At 55.0% G+C, this 14,953-nt stretch overlaps 1 protein-coding gene across 9 annotated transcripts in view; it reads left to right on the top strand.

Moving 5' to 3' along the window:
• UNC13B (unc-13 homolog B) overlaps positions 1-14,953 on the top strand; it is a 565,224-nt gene that overhangs the window by 527,816 nt on the left and 22,455 nt on the right. For 7 of the 9 annotated variants that reach the window (XM_075579702.1, XM_075580181.1, XM_075580121.1 and 4 more), the window contains 3 exons: positions 3,706-3,762; positions 8,928-9,020; positions 9,900-10,059. In XM_075579702.1, the coding sequence (XP_075435817.1) occupies positions 3,706-3,762; positions 8,928-9,020; positions 9,900-10,059 (310 nt within the window). The remainder of the gene's footprint in view (positions 1-3,705; positions 3,763-8,927; positions 9,021-9,899; positions 10,060-14,953) is intronic. The other 2 variants (XM_075579781.1, XM_075580252.1) reach the window with 1 other exon arrangement.

The raw sequence follows: 14,953 nt of genomic DNA, 5'->3' as shown, positions 1-14,953 counted from the left end.
TCTTCTCACATTACCTGCAGGAAGTTTCCATGTGCTCAGCCCTCTCACTTTCCCGGCAGGAAGTTTCCATGTGCTCAGTCCTCTCACTTTCACGGTAGGAAGTTTCCATGTGCTCAGTCCTCTCACTTTCCCTGCAGGAAGTTTCCATGTGCTCAGTCCTCTCACTTTCCCTGCAGGAAGTTTCCATGTGCTCAGTCCTCTCACTTTCACGGTAGGAAGTTTCCATGTGCTCAGTCCTCTCACATTACCTGCAGGAAGTTTCCATGTGCTCAGTCCTCTCACTTTCACTGCAGGAAGTTCCCATGTGCTCAGTCCTCTTACATTACCTGCAGGAAGTTTCCATGTGCTCAGTCCTCTCACTTTCACTGCAGGAAGTTTCCATGTGCTCAGTCCCCTCACTTTCCCGGCAAGAAGTTCCCATGTGCTCAGTCTTCTCACATTACCTGCAGGAAGTTTCCATGTGCTCAGTCCTCTCACATTACCTGCAGGAAGTTTCCATGTGCTCAGTCCTCTCACATTACCTGCAGGAAGTTTCCATGTGCTCAGTCCTCTCACTTTCACTGCAGGAAGTTTCCATGTGCTCAGTCCCCTCACTTTCCCGGCAAGAAGTTCCCATGTGCTCAGTCTTCTCACATTACCTGCAGGAAGTTTCCATGTGCTCAGCCCTCTCACTTTCCCGGCAGGAAGTTTCCATGTGCTCAGTCCTCTCACTTTCACGGTAGGAAGTTTCCATGTGCTCAGTCCTCTCACTTTCACGGTAGGAAGTTCCCATGTGCTCAGTCCTCTCACATTACCGGCAGGAAGTTTCCATGTGCTCAGTCCTCTCACTTTCACTGCAGGAAGTTCCCATGTGCTCAGTCCTCTCACTTTCACTGCAGGAAGTTCCCATGTGCTCAGTCCTCTCACTTTCACTGCAGGAAGTTCCCATGTGCTCAGCCCTCTCACTTTCCCGGCAGGAAGTTTCCATGTGCTCAGTCCTCTCACTTTCACGGTAGGAAGTTTCCATGTGCTCAGTCATCTCACTTTCACGGTAGGAAGTTCCTATGTGCTCAGTCCTCTCACATTACCGGCAGGAAGTTTCCATGTGCTCAGTCCTCTCACTTTCACTGCAGGAAGTTCCCATGTGCTCAGTCCTCTCACTTTCACTGCAGGAAGTTCCCATGTGCTCAGTCCTCTCACTTTCCCGGCAGGAAGTTTCCATGTGCTCAGTCCTCTCACTTTCACGGTAGGAAGTTCCCATGTGCTCAGTTCTCTCACATTACCTGCAGGAAGTTTCCATGTGCTCAGTCCTCTCACTTTCACTGCAGGAAGTTCCCATGTGCTCAGTCCTCTCACTTTCACTGCAGGAAGTTCCCATGTGCTCAGTCCTCTCACTTTCCCTGCAGGAAGTTTCCATGTGCTCAGTCCTCTCACTTTACCCGCAGGAAGTTTCCATGTGCTCAGCCCTCTCACTTTACCCGCAGGAAGTTTCCATGTGCTCAGTCCTCTCACTTTCCCAGCAGGAAGTTCCCATGTGTTCAGTCCTCTCACTTTCCCGGCAGGAAGTTCCCATGTGCTCAGCCCTCTCACTTTCCCTGCAGGAAGTTTCCATGTGCTCAGTCCTCTCACTTTCCCGGCAGGAAGTTTCCATGTGCTCAGTCCTCTCACATTCCCTGCAGGAAGTTCCCATGTGCTCAGTCCTCTCACTTTCCCGGCAGGAAGTTCCCATGTGCTCAGCCCTCTCACTTTCCCTGCAGGAAGTTTCCATGTGCTCAGTCCTCTCACTTTCCCGGCAGGAAGTTTCCATGTGCTCAGTCCTCTCACTTTCCCGGCAGGAAGTTCCCATGTGTTCAGTCCTCTCACTTTCCCTGCAGGAAGTTCCCATGTGCTCAGTCCTCTCACTTTCCCGGCAGGAAGTTTCCATGTGCTCAGTCCTCTCACTTTCCCTGCAGGAAGTTCCCATGTGCTCAGTCCTCTCACTTTCGCGGCAGGAAGTTCCCATGTGCTCAGTCCTCTCACTTTCACTGCAGGAAGTTTCCATGTGCTCAGTCCTCTCACTTTCCCTGCAGGAAGTTTCCATGTGCTCAGTCCTCTCACATTACCTGCAGGAAGTTCCCATGTGCTCAGTCCTCTCACTTTCACTGCAGGAAGTTCCCATGTGCTCAGTCCTCTCACTTTCCCTGCAGGAAGTTCCCATGTGTTCAGTCCTCTCACTTTCCCTGCAGGAAGTTTCCATGTGCTCAGTCCTCTCACTTTCCCTGCAGGAAGTTTCCATGTGCTCAGTCCTCTCACTTTCCCTGCAGGAAGTTCCCATGTGTTCAGTCCTCTCACTTTCCCTGCAGGAAGTTTCCATGTGCTCAGTCCTCTCACTTTCACTGCAGGAAGTTTCCATGTGCTCAGTCCTCTCACTTTCCCTGCAGGAAGTTCCCATGTGCTCAGTCCTCTCACTTTCCCTGCAGGAAGTTTCCATGTGCTCAGTCCCCTCACTTTCCCTGCAGGAAGTTCCCATGTGCTCAGTCCTCTCACTTTCCCTGCAGGAAGTTTCCATGTGCTCAGTCCCCTCACTTTCCCTGCAGGAAGTTTCCATGTGCTCAGTCCTCTCACTTTCCCGGCAGGAAGTTTCCATGTGCTCAGTCCTCTCACTTTCCCTGCAGGAAGTTCCCATGTGCTCAGTCCTCTCACTTTCCCTGCAGGAAGTTTCCATGTGCTCAGTCCCCTCACTTTCCCTGCAGGAAGTTTCCATGTGCTCAGTCCTCTCACTTTCCCTGCAGGAAGTTCCCATGTGTTCAGTCCTCTCACTTTCCCTGCAGGAAGTTTCCATGTGCTCAGTCCTCTCACTTTCCCTGCAGGAAGTTTCCATGTGCTCAGTCCTCTCACTTTCCATGCAGGAAGTTCCCATGTGTTCAGTCCTCTCACTTTCCCTGCAGGAAGTTTCCATGTGCTCAGTCCTCTCACTTTCACTGCAGGAAGTTTCCATGTGCTCAGTCCTCTCACTTTCCCTGCAGGAAGTTCCCATGTGCTCAGTCCTCTCACTTTCCCTGCAGGAAGTTTCCATGTGCTCAGTCCCCTCACTTTCCCTGCAGGAAGTTTCCATGTGCTCAGTCCTCTCACTTTCCCGGCAGGAAGTTTCCATGTGCTCAGTCCTCTCACTTTCCCGGCAGGAAGTTTCCATGTGCTCAGTCCTCTCACATTCCCTGCAGGAAGTTTCCATGTGCTCAGTCCTCTCACTTTCCCTGCAGGAAGTTTCCATGTGCATGGCACTCTCACATTACCTGCAGGAAGTTTCCATGTGCTCAGTCCTCTCACATTACCTGCAGGAAGTTTCCATGTGCTCAGTCCTCTCACTTTCCCTGCAGGAAGTTCCCATGTGCTCAGTCCTCTCACTTTCCCTGCAGGAAGTTTCCATGTGCATGGCACTCTCACATTACCTGCAGGAAGTTTCCATGTGCTCAGTCCTCTCACATTACCTGCAGGAAGTTTCCATGTGCTCAGTCCTCTCACTTTCCCTGCAGGAAGTTCCCATGTGCTCAGTCCTCTCACTTTCCCTGCAGGAAGTTTCCATGTGCATGGCACTCTCACATTACCTGCAGGAAGTTTCCATGTGCATGGCACTCTCACATTACCTGCAGGAAGTTTCCATGTGCTCAGTCCTCTGTCTCTGTGTTTGTAACTCTTTCTTTCTTCTTCCTGTTTTCTTGCCTGCTTCCTGTTGCTTTCATGGCTCAGTGCATGATGGGAAGGGTGTTAGGTATACCCGCAATGAGGACGTTCTTCCTGAGAAGGGTATGTTCTGCGCCACCCTACAGTATATGCCCCAATGTAGCAGTGTCCTGCTTATATTGTGGCCCTGCTACCGTTGGTGGAATAGCTCTGCTTGCTGCATTGCCGACCTTTGTGAGACAACCTTAAGATTTTACCCTCTGGCAGTCAAAGGGTTAATCTGTAACCCCTTTGCTGCTGCACAGACTGTCCCACTTCAGTGCTCCATGTATGCACCTCGCCCATATTAGGGCCGAACTCCCTGATATCCGCCGGGCTCTCTCATTCAAAGAGGACATACAATAGCAAAGTCTTCTTCATAGTGTACACATGAAGAAGAGACGTGTGAGGTTTAGAAAGCTTTGTCTACATTTTATATATACATATATATATATATATATATATATATATATATATATATATATATATATATATATATATATATATATAGTTAAGTTATGGTGTGTATAAAAAGTTACAAAAACCCTCCACAGTAAAGCATATAGCAAATGGAAATATTACTGTATGCTCATTTGCATGCCATATATATATATATATATATATATATATTATATACGTGGGGAACAGTGTTGTCCTATTTAAGGAATTCCAAGTCTCTGAATGAATCGAGTCACAGCAGTATCATGCCTGTAATTAGTACACTAGAAACATAGTAATTGAGAGAATATACAAATAATTGGCCTAATACTCTGCTCCTTCTATCCGCTGTGAAATCTTAGTACCATTAGATCCATTGGTTCCTTTCATATTTAGGATAGCCTTGTCTGTCCCAAAAATGTATTAAATTCCCTTACTGCATAAGCCCCGATCACCTCTGTTGGATGGCTATTCCATTAATCTGCCACCCCCTCCGTGAAAAAAGTTATTTCTCACATTTCCCACCCTCCTTCCTGCTTCCTGAACACTTCCCACCATCCTTCCTGCTTCCTGAACACTTCCCACTCTGATTCCTGAACACTTCCCACCCTCTTTCCTGCTTCCCGAACACTTCCCATCCTGCTTCCTGAACACTTCCCACTCTCCTTCCTGCTTCCCGAACACTTCTCACTCTCCTTCCTGCTTCCTGACACTTCCCACCCTCCCTCCTGCTTCCTGAACACTTCCCACCCTCCCTCCCGCTTCCTGACACTTCCCACCCTCCCTCCTGCTTCCTGAACACTTCCCACCCTCCCTCCTGCTTCCTGAACACTTCCCACTCTGCTTCCTGAACACTTCCCACCCTCTTTCCTGCTTCCCGAACACTTCCCATCCTGCTTCCTGAACACTTCCCACTCTCCTTCCTGCTTCCCGAACACTTCTCACTCTCCTTCCTGCTTCCTGACACTTCCCACCCTCCCTCCTGCTTCCTGAACACTTCCCACCCTCCCTCCCGCTTCCTGACACTTCCCACCCTCCCTCCTGCTTCCTGAACACTTCCCACCCTCCCTCCTGCTTCCTGAACACTTCCCACTCTGCTTCCTGAACACTTCCCACCCCCCCTCCTGCTTCCTGAACACTTCCCACCCCCCCTCCTGCTTCCTGAACACTTCCCACCCTCCCTCCTGCTTCCTGAACACTTCCCACCCTCCCTCCTGCTTCCTGAACACTTCCCACCCTCCCTCCTGCTTCCTGAACACTTCCCACCCTCCCTCCTGCTTCCTGAACACTTCCCACCCTGCTTCCTGAACACTTCCCACCCTCCCTCCTGCTTCCTGAACACTTCCCTCCCTCCCTCCTGCTTCCTGAACACTTCCCACCCTCCCTCCTGCTTCCTGAACACTTCCCACCCTGCTTCCTGAACACTTCCCACCCTCCCTCCTGCTTCCTGAACACTTCCCACCCTCCCTCCTGCTTCCTGAACACTTCCCACCCTGCTTCCTGAACACTTCCCACCCTCCATCCTGCTTCCTGAACACATCCCACCCTCCATCCTGCTTCCTGAACACTTCCCATCCTGCTTCCTGAACACTTCCCACCCTGCTTCCTGAACACCTGTTTCTCTGAATGAAAGTGTCCCTCCATGTGAGATGCCTTTGCTCGGCTTGTGGATCATGCCAGCTGGTAATGTCTTGCAGTCCCGTTAATGGATTGATGGATTGATCACCATTACATTCCAAACTTCCTTTATCAGGGCTCCGTTAATACATTTGATCTCATATATCGCTTTACAATTACCGTATTATAGCGCGTGGTACGCAGCACATAAGCATTTTTACAGATTCGGTCCCTGCCCCGTGGAGCTTACAATCTATGATTTTGGTGCCTGAAGCACAGGGAGATAAAGTGGTTTGCCCAAAGTCACAAGGAGCCGACACGGGAATGGAACCAGGCCCCCCCTGTGATGTCACTATCTGAAGTTTAGTCTGTATCTGCCTACTCGCATATAACCGGTTCCTCCTTATAACCAGGTCCCCCCTGTGATGTCACTATCTGAAGTTTAGTCTGTATCTGCCTACTCGCATATAACCGGTTCCTCCTTATAACCAGGTCCCCCCTGTGATGTCACTATCTGAAGTTTAGTCTGTATCTGCCTACTCGCATATAACCGGTTCCTCCTTATAACCAGGCCCCCCCTGTGATGTCACTATCTGAAGTTTAGTCTGTATCTGCCTACTCGCATATAACCGGTTCCTCCTTATAACCAGGCCCCCCCTGTGATGTCACTATCTGAAGTTTAGTCTGTATCTGCCTACTCGCATATAACCGGTTCCTCCTTATAACCAGGTCCCCCCTGTGATGTCAGTATCTGAAGTTTAGTCTGTATCTGCCTACTCGCATATAACCGGTTCCTCCTTATAACCAGGCCCCCCCTGTGATGTCACTATCTGAAGTTTAGTCTGTATCTGCCTACTCGCATATAACCGGTTCCTCCTTATAACCAGGCCCCCCCTGTGATGTCACTATCTGAAGTTTAGTCTGTATCTGCCTACTCGCATATAACCGGTTCCTCCTTATAACCAGGTCCCCCTGTGATGTCACTATCTGAAGTTTAGTCTGTATCTGCCTACTCGCATATAACCGGTTCCTCCTTATAACCAGGTCCCCCCTGTGATGTCACTATCTGAAGTTTAGTCTGTATCTGCCTACTCGCATATAACCGGTTCCTCCTTATAACCAGGCTCCCCCTGTGATGTCACTATCTGAAGTTTAGTCTGTATCTGCCTACTCGCATATAACCGGTTCCTCCTTATAACCAGGTCCCCCCTGTGATGTCACTATCTGAAGTTTAGTCTGTATCTGCCTACTCGCATATAACCGGTTCCTCCTTATAACCAGGTCCCCCCTGTGATGTCACTATCTGAAGTTTAGTCTGTATCTGCCAACTCGCATACTGTATAACCGGTTCCTCCTTATAACCAGGTCCCCCCTGTGATGTCACTATCTGAAGTTTAGTCTGTATCTGCCTACTCGCATATAACCGGTTCCTCCTTATAACCAGGTCACCCCTGTGATGTCACTATCTGAAGTTTAGTCTGTATCTGCCTACTCGCATATAACCGGTTCCTCCTTATAACCAGGTCCCCCCTGTGATGTCACTATCTGAAGTTTAGTCTGTATCTGCCAACTCGCATATAACCGGTTCCTCCTTATAACCAGGTCCCCCCTGTGATGTCACTATCTGAAGTTTAGTCTGTATCTGCCTACTCGCATATAACCGGTTCCTCCTTATAACCAGGCCCCCCCTGTGATGTCACTATCTGAAGTTTAGTCTGTATCTGCCTATTCGCATATAACCGGTTCCTCCTTATAACCAGGTCCCCCCTGTGATGTCACTATTTGAAGTTTAGTCTGTATCTGCCTACTCGCATATAACCGGTTCCTCCTTATAACCAGGTCCCCCCTGTGATGTCACTATCTGAAGTTTAGTCTGTATCTGCCAACTCGCATATAACCGGTTCCTCCTTATAACCAGGTCCCCCCTGTGATGTCACTATCTGAAGTTTAGTCTGTATCTGCCTACTCGCATATAACCGGTTCCTCCTTATAACCAGGCCCCCCCTGTGATGTCACTATCTGAAGTTTAGTCTGTATCTGCCTATTCGCATGTAACCGGTTCCTCCTTATAACCAGGCCCCCCCTGTGATGTCACTATTTGAAGTTTAGTCTGTATCTGCCTACTCGCATATAACCGGTTCCTCCTTATAACCAGGTCCCCCCTGTGATGTCACTATCTGAAGTTTAGTCTGTATCTGCCAACTCGCATATAACCGGTTCCTCCTTATAACCAGGTCCCCCCTGTGATGTCACTATCTGAAGTTTAGTCTGTATCTGCCTACTCGCATATAACCGGTTCCTCCTTATAACCAGGCCCCCCCTGTGATGTCACTATCTGAAGTTTAGTCTGTATCTGCCTATTCGCATATAACCGGTTCCTCCTTATACTGTAATAACCAGGTCCCCCCTGTGATGTCACTATTTGAAGTTTAGTCTGTATCAGCCTACTCGCATGTAACCGGTTCCTCCTTATAACCAGGTCCCCCCTGTGATGTCACTATTTGAAGTTTAGTCTGTATCTGCCTACTCGCATGTAACCGGTTCCTCCTTATAACCAGGTCCCCCCTGTGATGTCACTATTTGAAGTTTAGTCTGTATCTGCCTACTCGCATGTAACCGGTTCCTCCTTATAACCAGGTCCCCCCTGTGATGTCACTATTTGAAGTTTAGTCTGTATCTGCCTACTCGCATGTAACCGGTTCCTCCTTATAACCAGGCCCCCCCTGTGATGTCACTATTTGAAGTTTAGTCTGTATCTGCCTACTCGCATATAACCGGTTCCTCCTTATAACCAGGTCCCCCCTGTGATGTCACTATTTGAAGTTTAGTCTGTATCTGCCTACTCGCATATAACCGGTTCCTCCTTATAACCAGCCCCCCCCTGTGATGTCACTATTTGAAGTTTAGTCTGTATCTGCCTACTCGCATATAACCGGTTCCTCCTTATAACCAGGTCCCCCCTGTGATGTCACTATTTGAAGTTTAGTCTGTATCTGCCTACTCGCATATAACCGGTTCCTCCTTATAACCAGGCCCCCCCTGTGATGTCACTATCTGAAGTTTAATCTGTATCTGCCTACTCGCATGTAACCGGTTCCTCCTTATAACCAGGCCCCCCCCCCCTGTGATGTCACTATTTGAAGTTTAGTCTGTATCTGCCTACTCGCATGTAACCGGTTCCTCCTTATAACCAGGCTCCGGTGTGGAGGACCCCGTGGGGGAAGTATCTATACAGATCGACCTCTTCACACACCCAGGGACTGGGGAGCAGAAGGTGACGGTGAAAGGTACAGTGACAGAGGCGGGCCTGGGGCCTTCACATTGCTGCAGCTTTCCAGTAATCTGATAGGACCCCCATTTGCAGGATTGGGTCATTCCTGTGAGGTCTGAATACAAGGAGCAGATAAGGGATGTGTTATTGATATGGCACACCAGCACTTAAATTACTGGTATAGACCATTAACACCGTGCTTCCCTGGTCTCTCCGGCAGAGAAGAGACAGTGCCCCAGGGGCGGCCTCTCTGCCCTTGTGACTGTATCCCACTCACAAGATACATTGTAACCACTCCTTGCAATGTGAGCCATGTAAACCTATTTACTTCCCCCAAATCACAGGCTGGTACACTATCCGTGTGCGGCACACTATCACTGTGCGGCACACTATCCGTGTGCGGCACACTATCCGTGTGCGGCACACTATCCCTGTGCGGCACACTATCACTGTGCGGCCCACTATCCCTGTGCGGCACACTATCCCTGTGCGGCACACTATCAGTGTGCGGCACACTATCACTGTGTGGCACACTATCCCTGTGCGGCACACTATCCCTGTGCGGCACACTATCACTGTGCGGCCCACTATCCCTGTGCGGCACACTATCCCTGTGCGGCACACATGGTGTAAATGTGGAACTCACTAGCAGGATAAACACACAGAGAAGGGGGATGCAGGGGGGTTGTCAGTATTGCTCCAAACTTCCGACAATCCGTCTCCTCCCTTGTGCTTGTGCTTAGTATTGTGGGCACTGCCGCACGGGGCAGGAAACATATAGTGGTTTTAATGCCTACATGCTTCACGAGTCGTATAGACCGTATCTCTGAAATGTTTTGGTCAGTAGGGAGTGCCACCATCCCATATGTATTACTTCTTCTCTGCTTACCGTCAGTGGTGGCTGCAAATGACCTGAAGTGGCAGACAACTGGCATGTTCCGACCCTTCGTGGAGGCCACCATGATCGGGCCTCACCAGAGTGACAAGAAGAGGAAGTTCACCACCAAATCCAAGAGCAACAACTGGGCCCCCAAGTACAACGAGACCTTCCACTTGTGAGTATTGCAGAGGGGCCACAACCGGATGAGAACACCTCAAAACTGAATCTCCGTTAAATCCTGGCGGTGTATTCATTTCATTTGGAAGCATCACATTTGACCTCTGTGACACCCCTTGGACCTTTTAAGGCTTTGGTGGGCGACGGGCGGCCCTCAGGGGCTTCACCTGCGGTCCCCAACCAGCCCTCTCTCTTCTCCCTTTCTCCTCAGTGCAGAGGGAGGGGAAGTGTTGCTGACAGGGATAGTCACATCTCCCCATGCCCTCATGCTTAATAACAGTGATATATACAGTGCTTAAAACCAGAGACAGAACATGAAACACAGACAGAGCTCAGTGCACATCCAGTGAAACCTATACACGGTACAGTGCCTAAATATATATGTATAGATATCTATTAAATAAAATGGTCTTTTAGTTTAACATTTTGGCCAAAGTGTTGTAAGCCCCTGAGCCACTACACGGCAGACCACATCTCAAGGGTCCCTAACACTAATATAAATTCTTAATAACCTGTGCATTACCAGAGGGAGTGGCTCAGTGAGTAAAAGACACTAAGGCCTGGGACCCGCTGCGCCCGGCGGCGCGGGCGGCCACACGCGTGTTCCCCACCAGCAGGGGAATCCTCCCAAGCCGGTCCCAGTCCCCCCTGGCTGCACAGCTCACTACACGCTGTGACGCGTCAGCCGCTACGGGATACAAGAGAATGGTGATCCCTAGCGTTGACGCGTCACGTGGTGTGTCTGTGAGCCAATGGGGAGGGGAGGCTTCGGGAGGAGGAGAGGCTTCGGGGAGCGGGGAGGAGTGTGAAGTGAAAGCAGCGTGAGTGCCTGTCTGTGTGTGTGTATGTGTGTGTATGTGTGTGTCTGAGTGCCTATCTGTGTTTGTGTATGTGTGTGCCTGAGTGCGTGAGTGCCTGCCTCTGTGTGTGTGTGTGTGTGTATGTGTATGAGTGCCTGCCTGCGTGCGCGTGTGTGTGTGTGAGAGAGTGCCTGCGTGCGTGTGTATGTGTGTGTCTGAGTGCGTGAGTGCCTGCCTCTGTGTGTGTGTGTGTGTGTGTGTGTGTGTGCCTGAGTGTGTGTATGAGTGCCAGCCCGAGCCCGTGGAGGGAGGGAGGGGGGGGGGGGAGAGTAGCGGGTCCCTCCGCTCAAGCCACGCCCCCCCTCCCGCTCAAACCTCCCACTCCCGCCCACCTCCCGCTCCCTACAGACCGCATATCGCGGTCTGTGTCTGTCAATGCCCCGCCTGTCTGCAGTGCGGGAGCGCTGACGGAGGGAGCGGGGCCTTAGCCTAAGTGGCACTGAGAGTTTGAAGCAGGGGAGCCTGGTTCAATTCCCGGTGTCGGCTCCTTGTGACCTTGGGCAAGTCACTTTATCTCCCTGTGCCTCAGGCACCAAAAACATAGATTGTAAGCTCCACGGGGCAGGGACCTGTGCCTGCAAAATGTCTCTGTAAAGCGCTACGTATAACTAGCAGCGCTATACAAAAACATGCTATTATTATTACCAGGAAGAATGATTTATAATAAACTAGCTGAGAGACCCGGCGTTGCCCGGGATGTAAATGCGTAATAGGTAGTATTATTTATAAATTGTGGAACAATAGGTGAGTATTTGTTGTAAAGGTTGGATAATAATATTGAAAAGAAAGATGGAAGAAAATGTAATATGATGTTGTATAAAAATGGTTTATTGTAACCACACCACAGTACAATGTATATTTTGGTGCCATAAGTGATGTAAAAATGTGAGGCGTGTGTCCTGCTAGGGTGTGAGGCGGCGGGTGGCGCGTGGGTTGTGAGTGCTGTCTGCGAGTGGGGGTCCTGCTAGGGTGTGAGGCGGCGGGTGGCGCGTGGGTTGTGAGTGCTGTCTGTGAGTGGGGGTCCTGCTAGGGTGTGAGGCGGCGGGTGGTGCGTGGGTTGTGAGTGCTGTCTGTGAGTGTGGGTCCTGCTAGGGTGTGAGGCGGCGGGTGGCGCGTGGGTTGTGAGTGCTGTCTGTGAGTGGGGGTCCTGCTAGGGTGTGAGGCGGCGGGTGGTGCGTGGGTTGTGAGTGCTGTCTGTGAGTGTGGGTCCTGCTAGGGTGTGAGGCGGCGGGTGGCGCGTGGGTTGTGAGTGCTGTCTGTGAGTGGGGGTCCTGCTAGGGTGTGAGGCGGCGGGTGGCGCGTGGGTTGTGAGTGCTGTCTGTGAGTGGGGGTCCTGCTAGGGTGTGAGGCGGCGGGTGGCGCGTGGGTTGTGAGTGCTGTCTGTGCGTGGGGGTCCTGCTAGGGTGTGAGGCGGTGGGTCAGTAATGTCGGTGCGTAGGGGCGGGAGGCAGCAAGTGTGTGTGGCGGCAGGTATGTGTCGAGTGTGGCGGGTGTCTGTTGAGTGCGTGCAGCGGCTGTGAGGCGGTGGGTGAAAGGCAGAGGCGGCCGGAGTAAGGGCGGGTGAAAGGCAGCGGCGGGGGTGGGGAGGCGGTAAGGCGGGCAGGAAGGCGAAGGGCGGCGGGAAGGGGAGGAGGGGGTGGTGGAGGCGGGCAAGGGGTGGAGGAGGGGGGCAAGGGGTGGAGGAGGGGGGCAAGGGGTGGAGGAGGGGGGAAGGGTTAGAGGAGGGGGGAAGGGTTAGAGGAGCGGGGGGGGGGAAGGGTTAGAGGAGCGGGGGGGGGGGGGAAGGGTTAGAGGAGCGGGGGGGGGGAGGGTTAGAGGAGGGGGGGAAGGGGTGGGAGGGGGTGGGAGGGGAGGGGGGTGGAGGGGAGGGGGGTGCAGGGGTGGAGGGGAGGGGAGGGGGGGGTGGAGGGGAGCGGAGGGGGGGGTGGAGGGGGGGGAAAGGGGAGCGGAGGGGGGGGAAAGGGGAGCGGAGGGGGGGGGGAAAGGGGAGCGGAGGGGGGGGGAAAGGGGAGCGGAGGGGGGGGAAAGGGAGCGGAGGGGGGGGAAAGGGAGCGGAGGGGGGGAAAGGGGAGCGGAGGGGGGGGGAAAGGGGAGCGGAGGGGGGGGAAAGGGGAGCGGGAGGGGGAAGGGGGGGGGAGGCGGTGGGAAGGGGGGGGCGGTGGGAAGGGGGGGTGGGAAGGGGGGGAGTGGGAAGGGGGGGGCGGTGGGAAGGGGGGGGGGCGGTGGGAAGGGGGAGGGGAGGCGGTGGGAAGGGGGGGGTGAGCGGTGGGAAGGGGGGGTGAGGCGGTGGGAAGGGGGGGTGAGGCGGTGGGAAGGGGGGGTGAGGCGGTGGGAAGGGGGGAGGGGAGGCGGTGGGAAGGGGGGGGGGAGGCGGTGGGAAGGGGGAGGGGAGGCGGTGGGACAGGGGGGGGGGAGGCGGTGGGAAGGGGGGGGGGGAGGCGGTGGGAAGGGGGTGGGGAGGCGGTGGAAGGGAGGCGGTGGGGGGGGAGGCGGTGGGAAGGGGGGTGGGGAGGCGGTGGAGAAGGGGGGGTGGGAAGGGAGTGGGGGCGGTGGGAAGGGGGGGGGGCGGTGGGAAGGGGGAGGGGAGGCGGTGGGAAGGGGGGGGAGGCGGTGGGAAGGGGGGGGGAGGCGGTGGGAAGGGGGGGTGAGGCGGTGGGAAGGGGGGGTGAGGCGGTGGGAAGGGGGGAGGGGAGGCGGTGGGAAGGGGGGGGGAGGCGGTGGGAAGGGGGGGTGAGGCGGTGGGAAGGGGGGAGGGGAGGCGGTGGGAAGGGGGGGGGAGGAGGGCGGTGGGAAGGGGGGAGGGGAGGCGGTGGGAAGGGGGGGGGAGGCGGTGGGAAGGGGGGGGGGAGGCGGTGGAAGGGGGGTGGGGAGGCGGTGGGAAGGGAGGCGGGTGGGGAGGCGGTGGGAAGGGGGGGTGGGAAGGGAGTGGGGGCGGTGGGAAGGGGTGGGGGGCGGTGGGAAGGGGGAGGGGGAGGCGGTGGGAAGGGGGGGGAGGCGGTGGGAAGGGGGGGGGAGGCGGTGGGAAGGGGGGTGAGGCGGTGGGAAGGGGGGAGGGGAGGCGGTGGGAAGGGGGGGGGAGGCGGTGGGAAGGGGGGAGGGGAGGCGGTGGGAAGGGGGGGGGGAGGCGGTGGGAAGGGGGGGGGAGGCGGTGGAAGGGGGTGGGGAGGCGGTGGGAAGGGGAGGGCGGGGGGGGGGAGGGGGTGGGGAGGCGGTGGGAAGGGGGGGTTGGAAGGGGGGGGGGCGGTGGGAAGGGGGGGGGGGGGCGGTGGGAAGGGGAGGGGAGGCGGTGGAAGGGGGGGGGGAGGCGGTGGGAAGGGGGGGGGGGGAGGCGGTGGGAAAGGGGGAGGGGAGGCGGTGGAAGGGGGGAGGGGAGGCGGTGGGAAGGGGAGGGGAGGCGGTGGGAAGGGGGAGGGGGGCAGTGGACAGGAAGGGGGCAGTGGACAGGAGGGGGGGCAGTGGACAGGAGGGGGATGCAGTGGACAGGAGGGGGGGGCAGTGGACAGGAGGGGGGGCAGTGGACAGGAGGGGGGGGGCAGTGGACAGGAGGGGGGGGCAGTGGACAGGAGGGGGGGGGCAGTGGACAGGAGGGGGGGGGCAGTGGACAGGAGGGGGGGCAGTGGACAGGAGGGGGGCAGTGGACAGGAGGGGGGGCAGTGGACAGGAGGGAGGGGGTGGACAGTGGACAGGAGGGGGTGGACAGTGGACAGGAGGGGGTGGACAGTGGACAGGAGGGGGGGGGCAGTGGACAGGAGGGGGGGGCAGTGGACAGGAGAGGGGGGGCAGTGGACAGGAAGGGTGGGGCAGTGGACAGGAGGGTGGGGCTGTGGACAGGAGGAGGGGGGGCAGTGGACAGGAGGAGGGGGGGCAGTGGACAGGAGGAGGGGGGGCAGTGGACAGGAGGAGGGGGGCAGTGGACAGGAGGAGGGGGGGCAGTGGACAGGAGGTGGGGCAGTGGACAGGAGGGGGGGCAGTGGACAGGAGGGGGGGCAGTGTCACACACACACACACACACACACGCGACACTACCTGTAC

Source organism: Ascaphus truei, chromosome 1 (assembly GCF_040206685.1).
Source record: "Ascaphus truei isolate aAscTru1 chromosome 1, aAscTru1.hap1, whole genome shotgun sequence".
NCBI lineage: Eukaryota > Metazoa > Chordata > Amphibia > Anura > Ascaphidae > Ascaphus > Ascaphus truei.
This window is presented reverse-complemented; position numbering and strand designations above follow the sequence as displayed.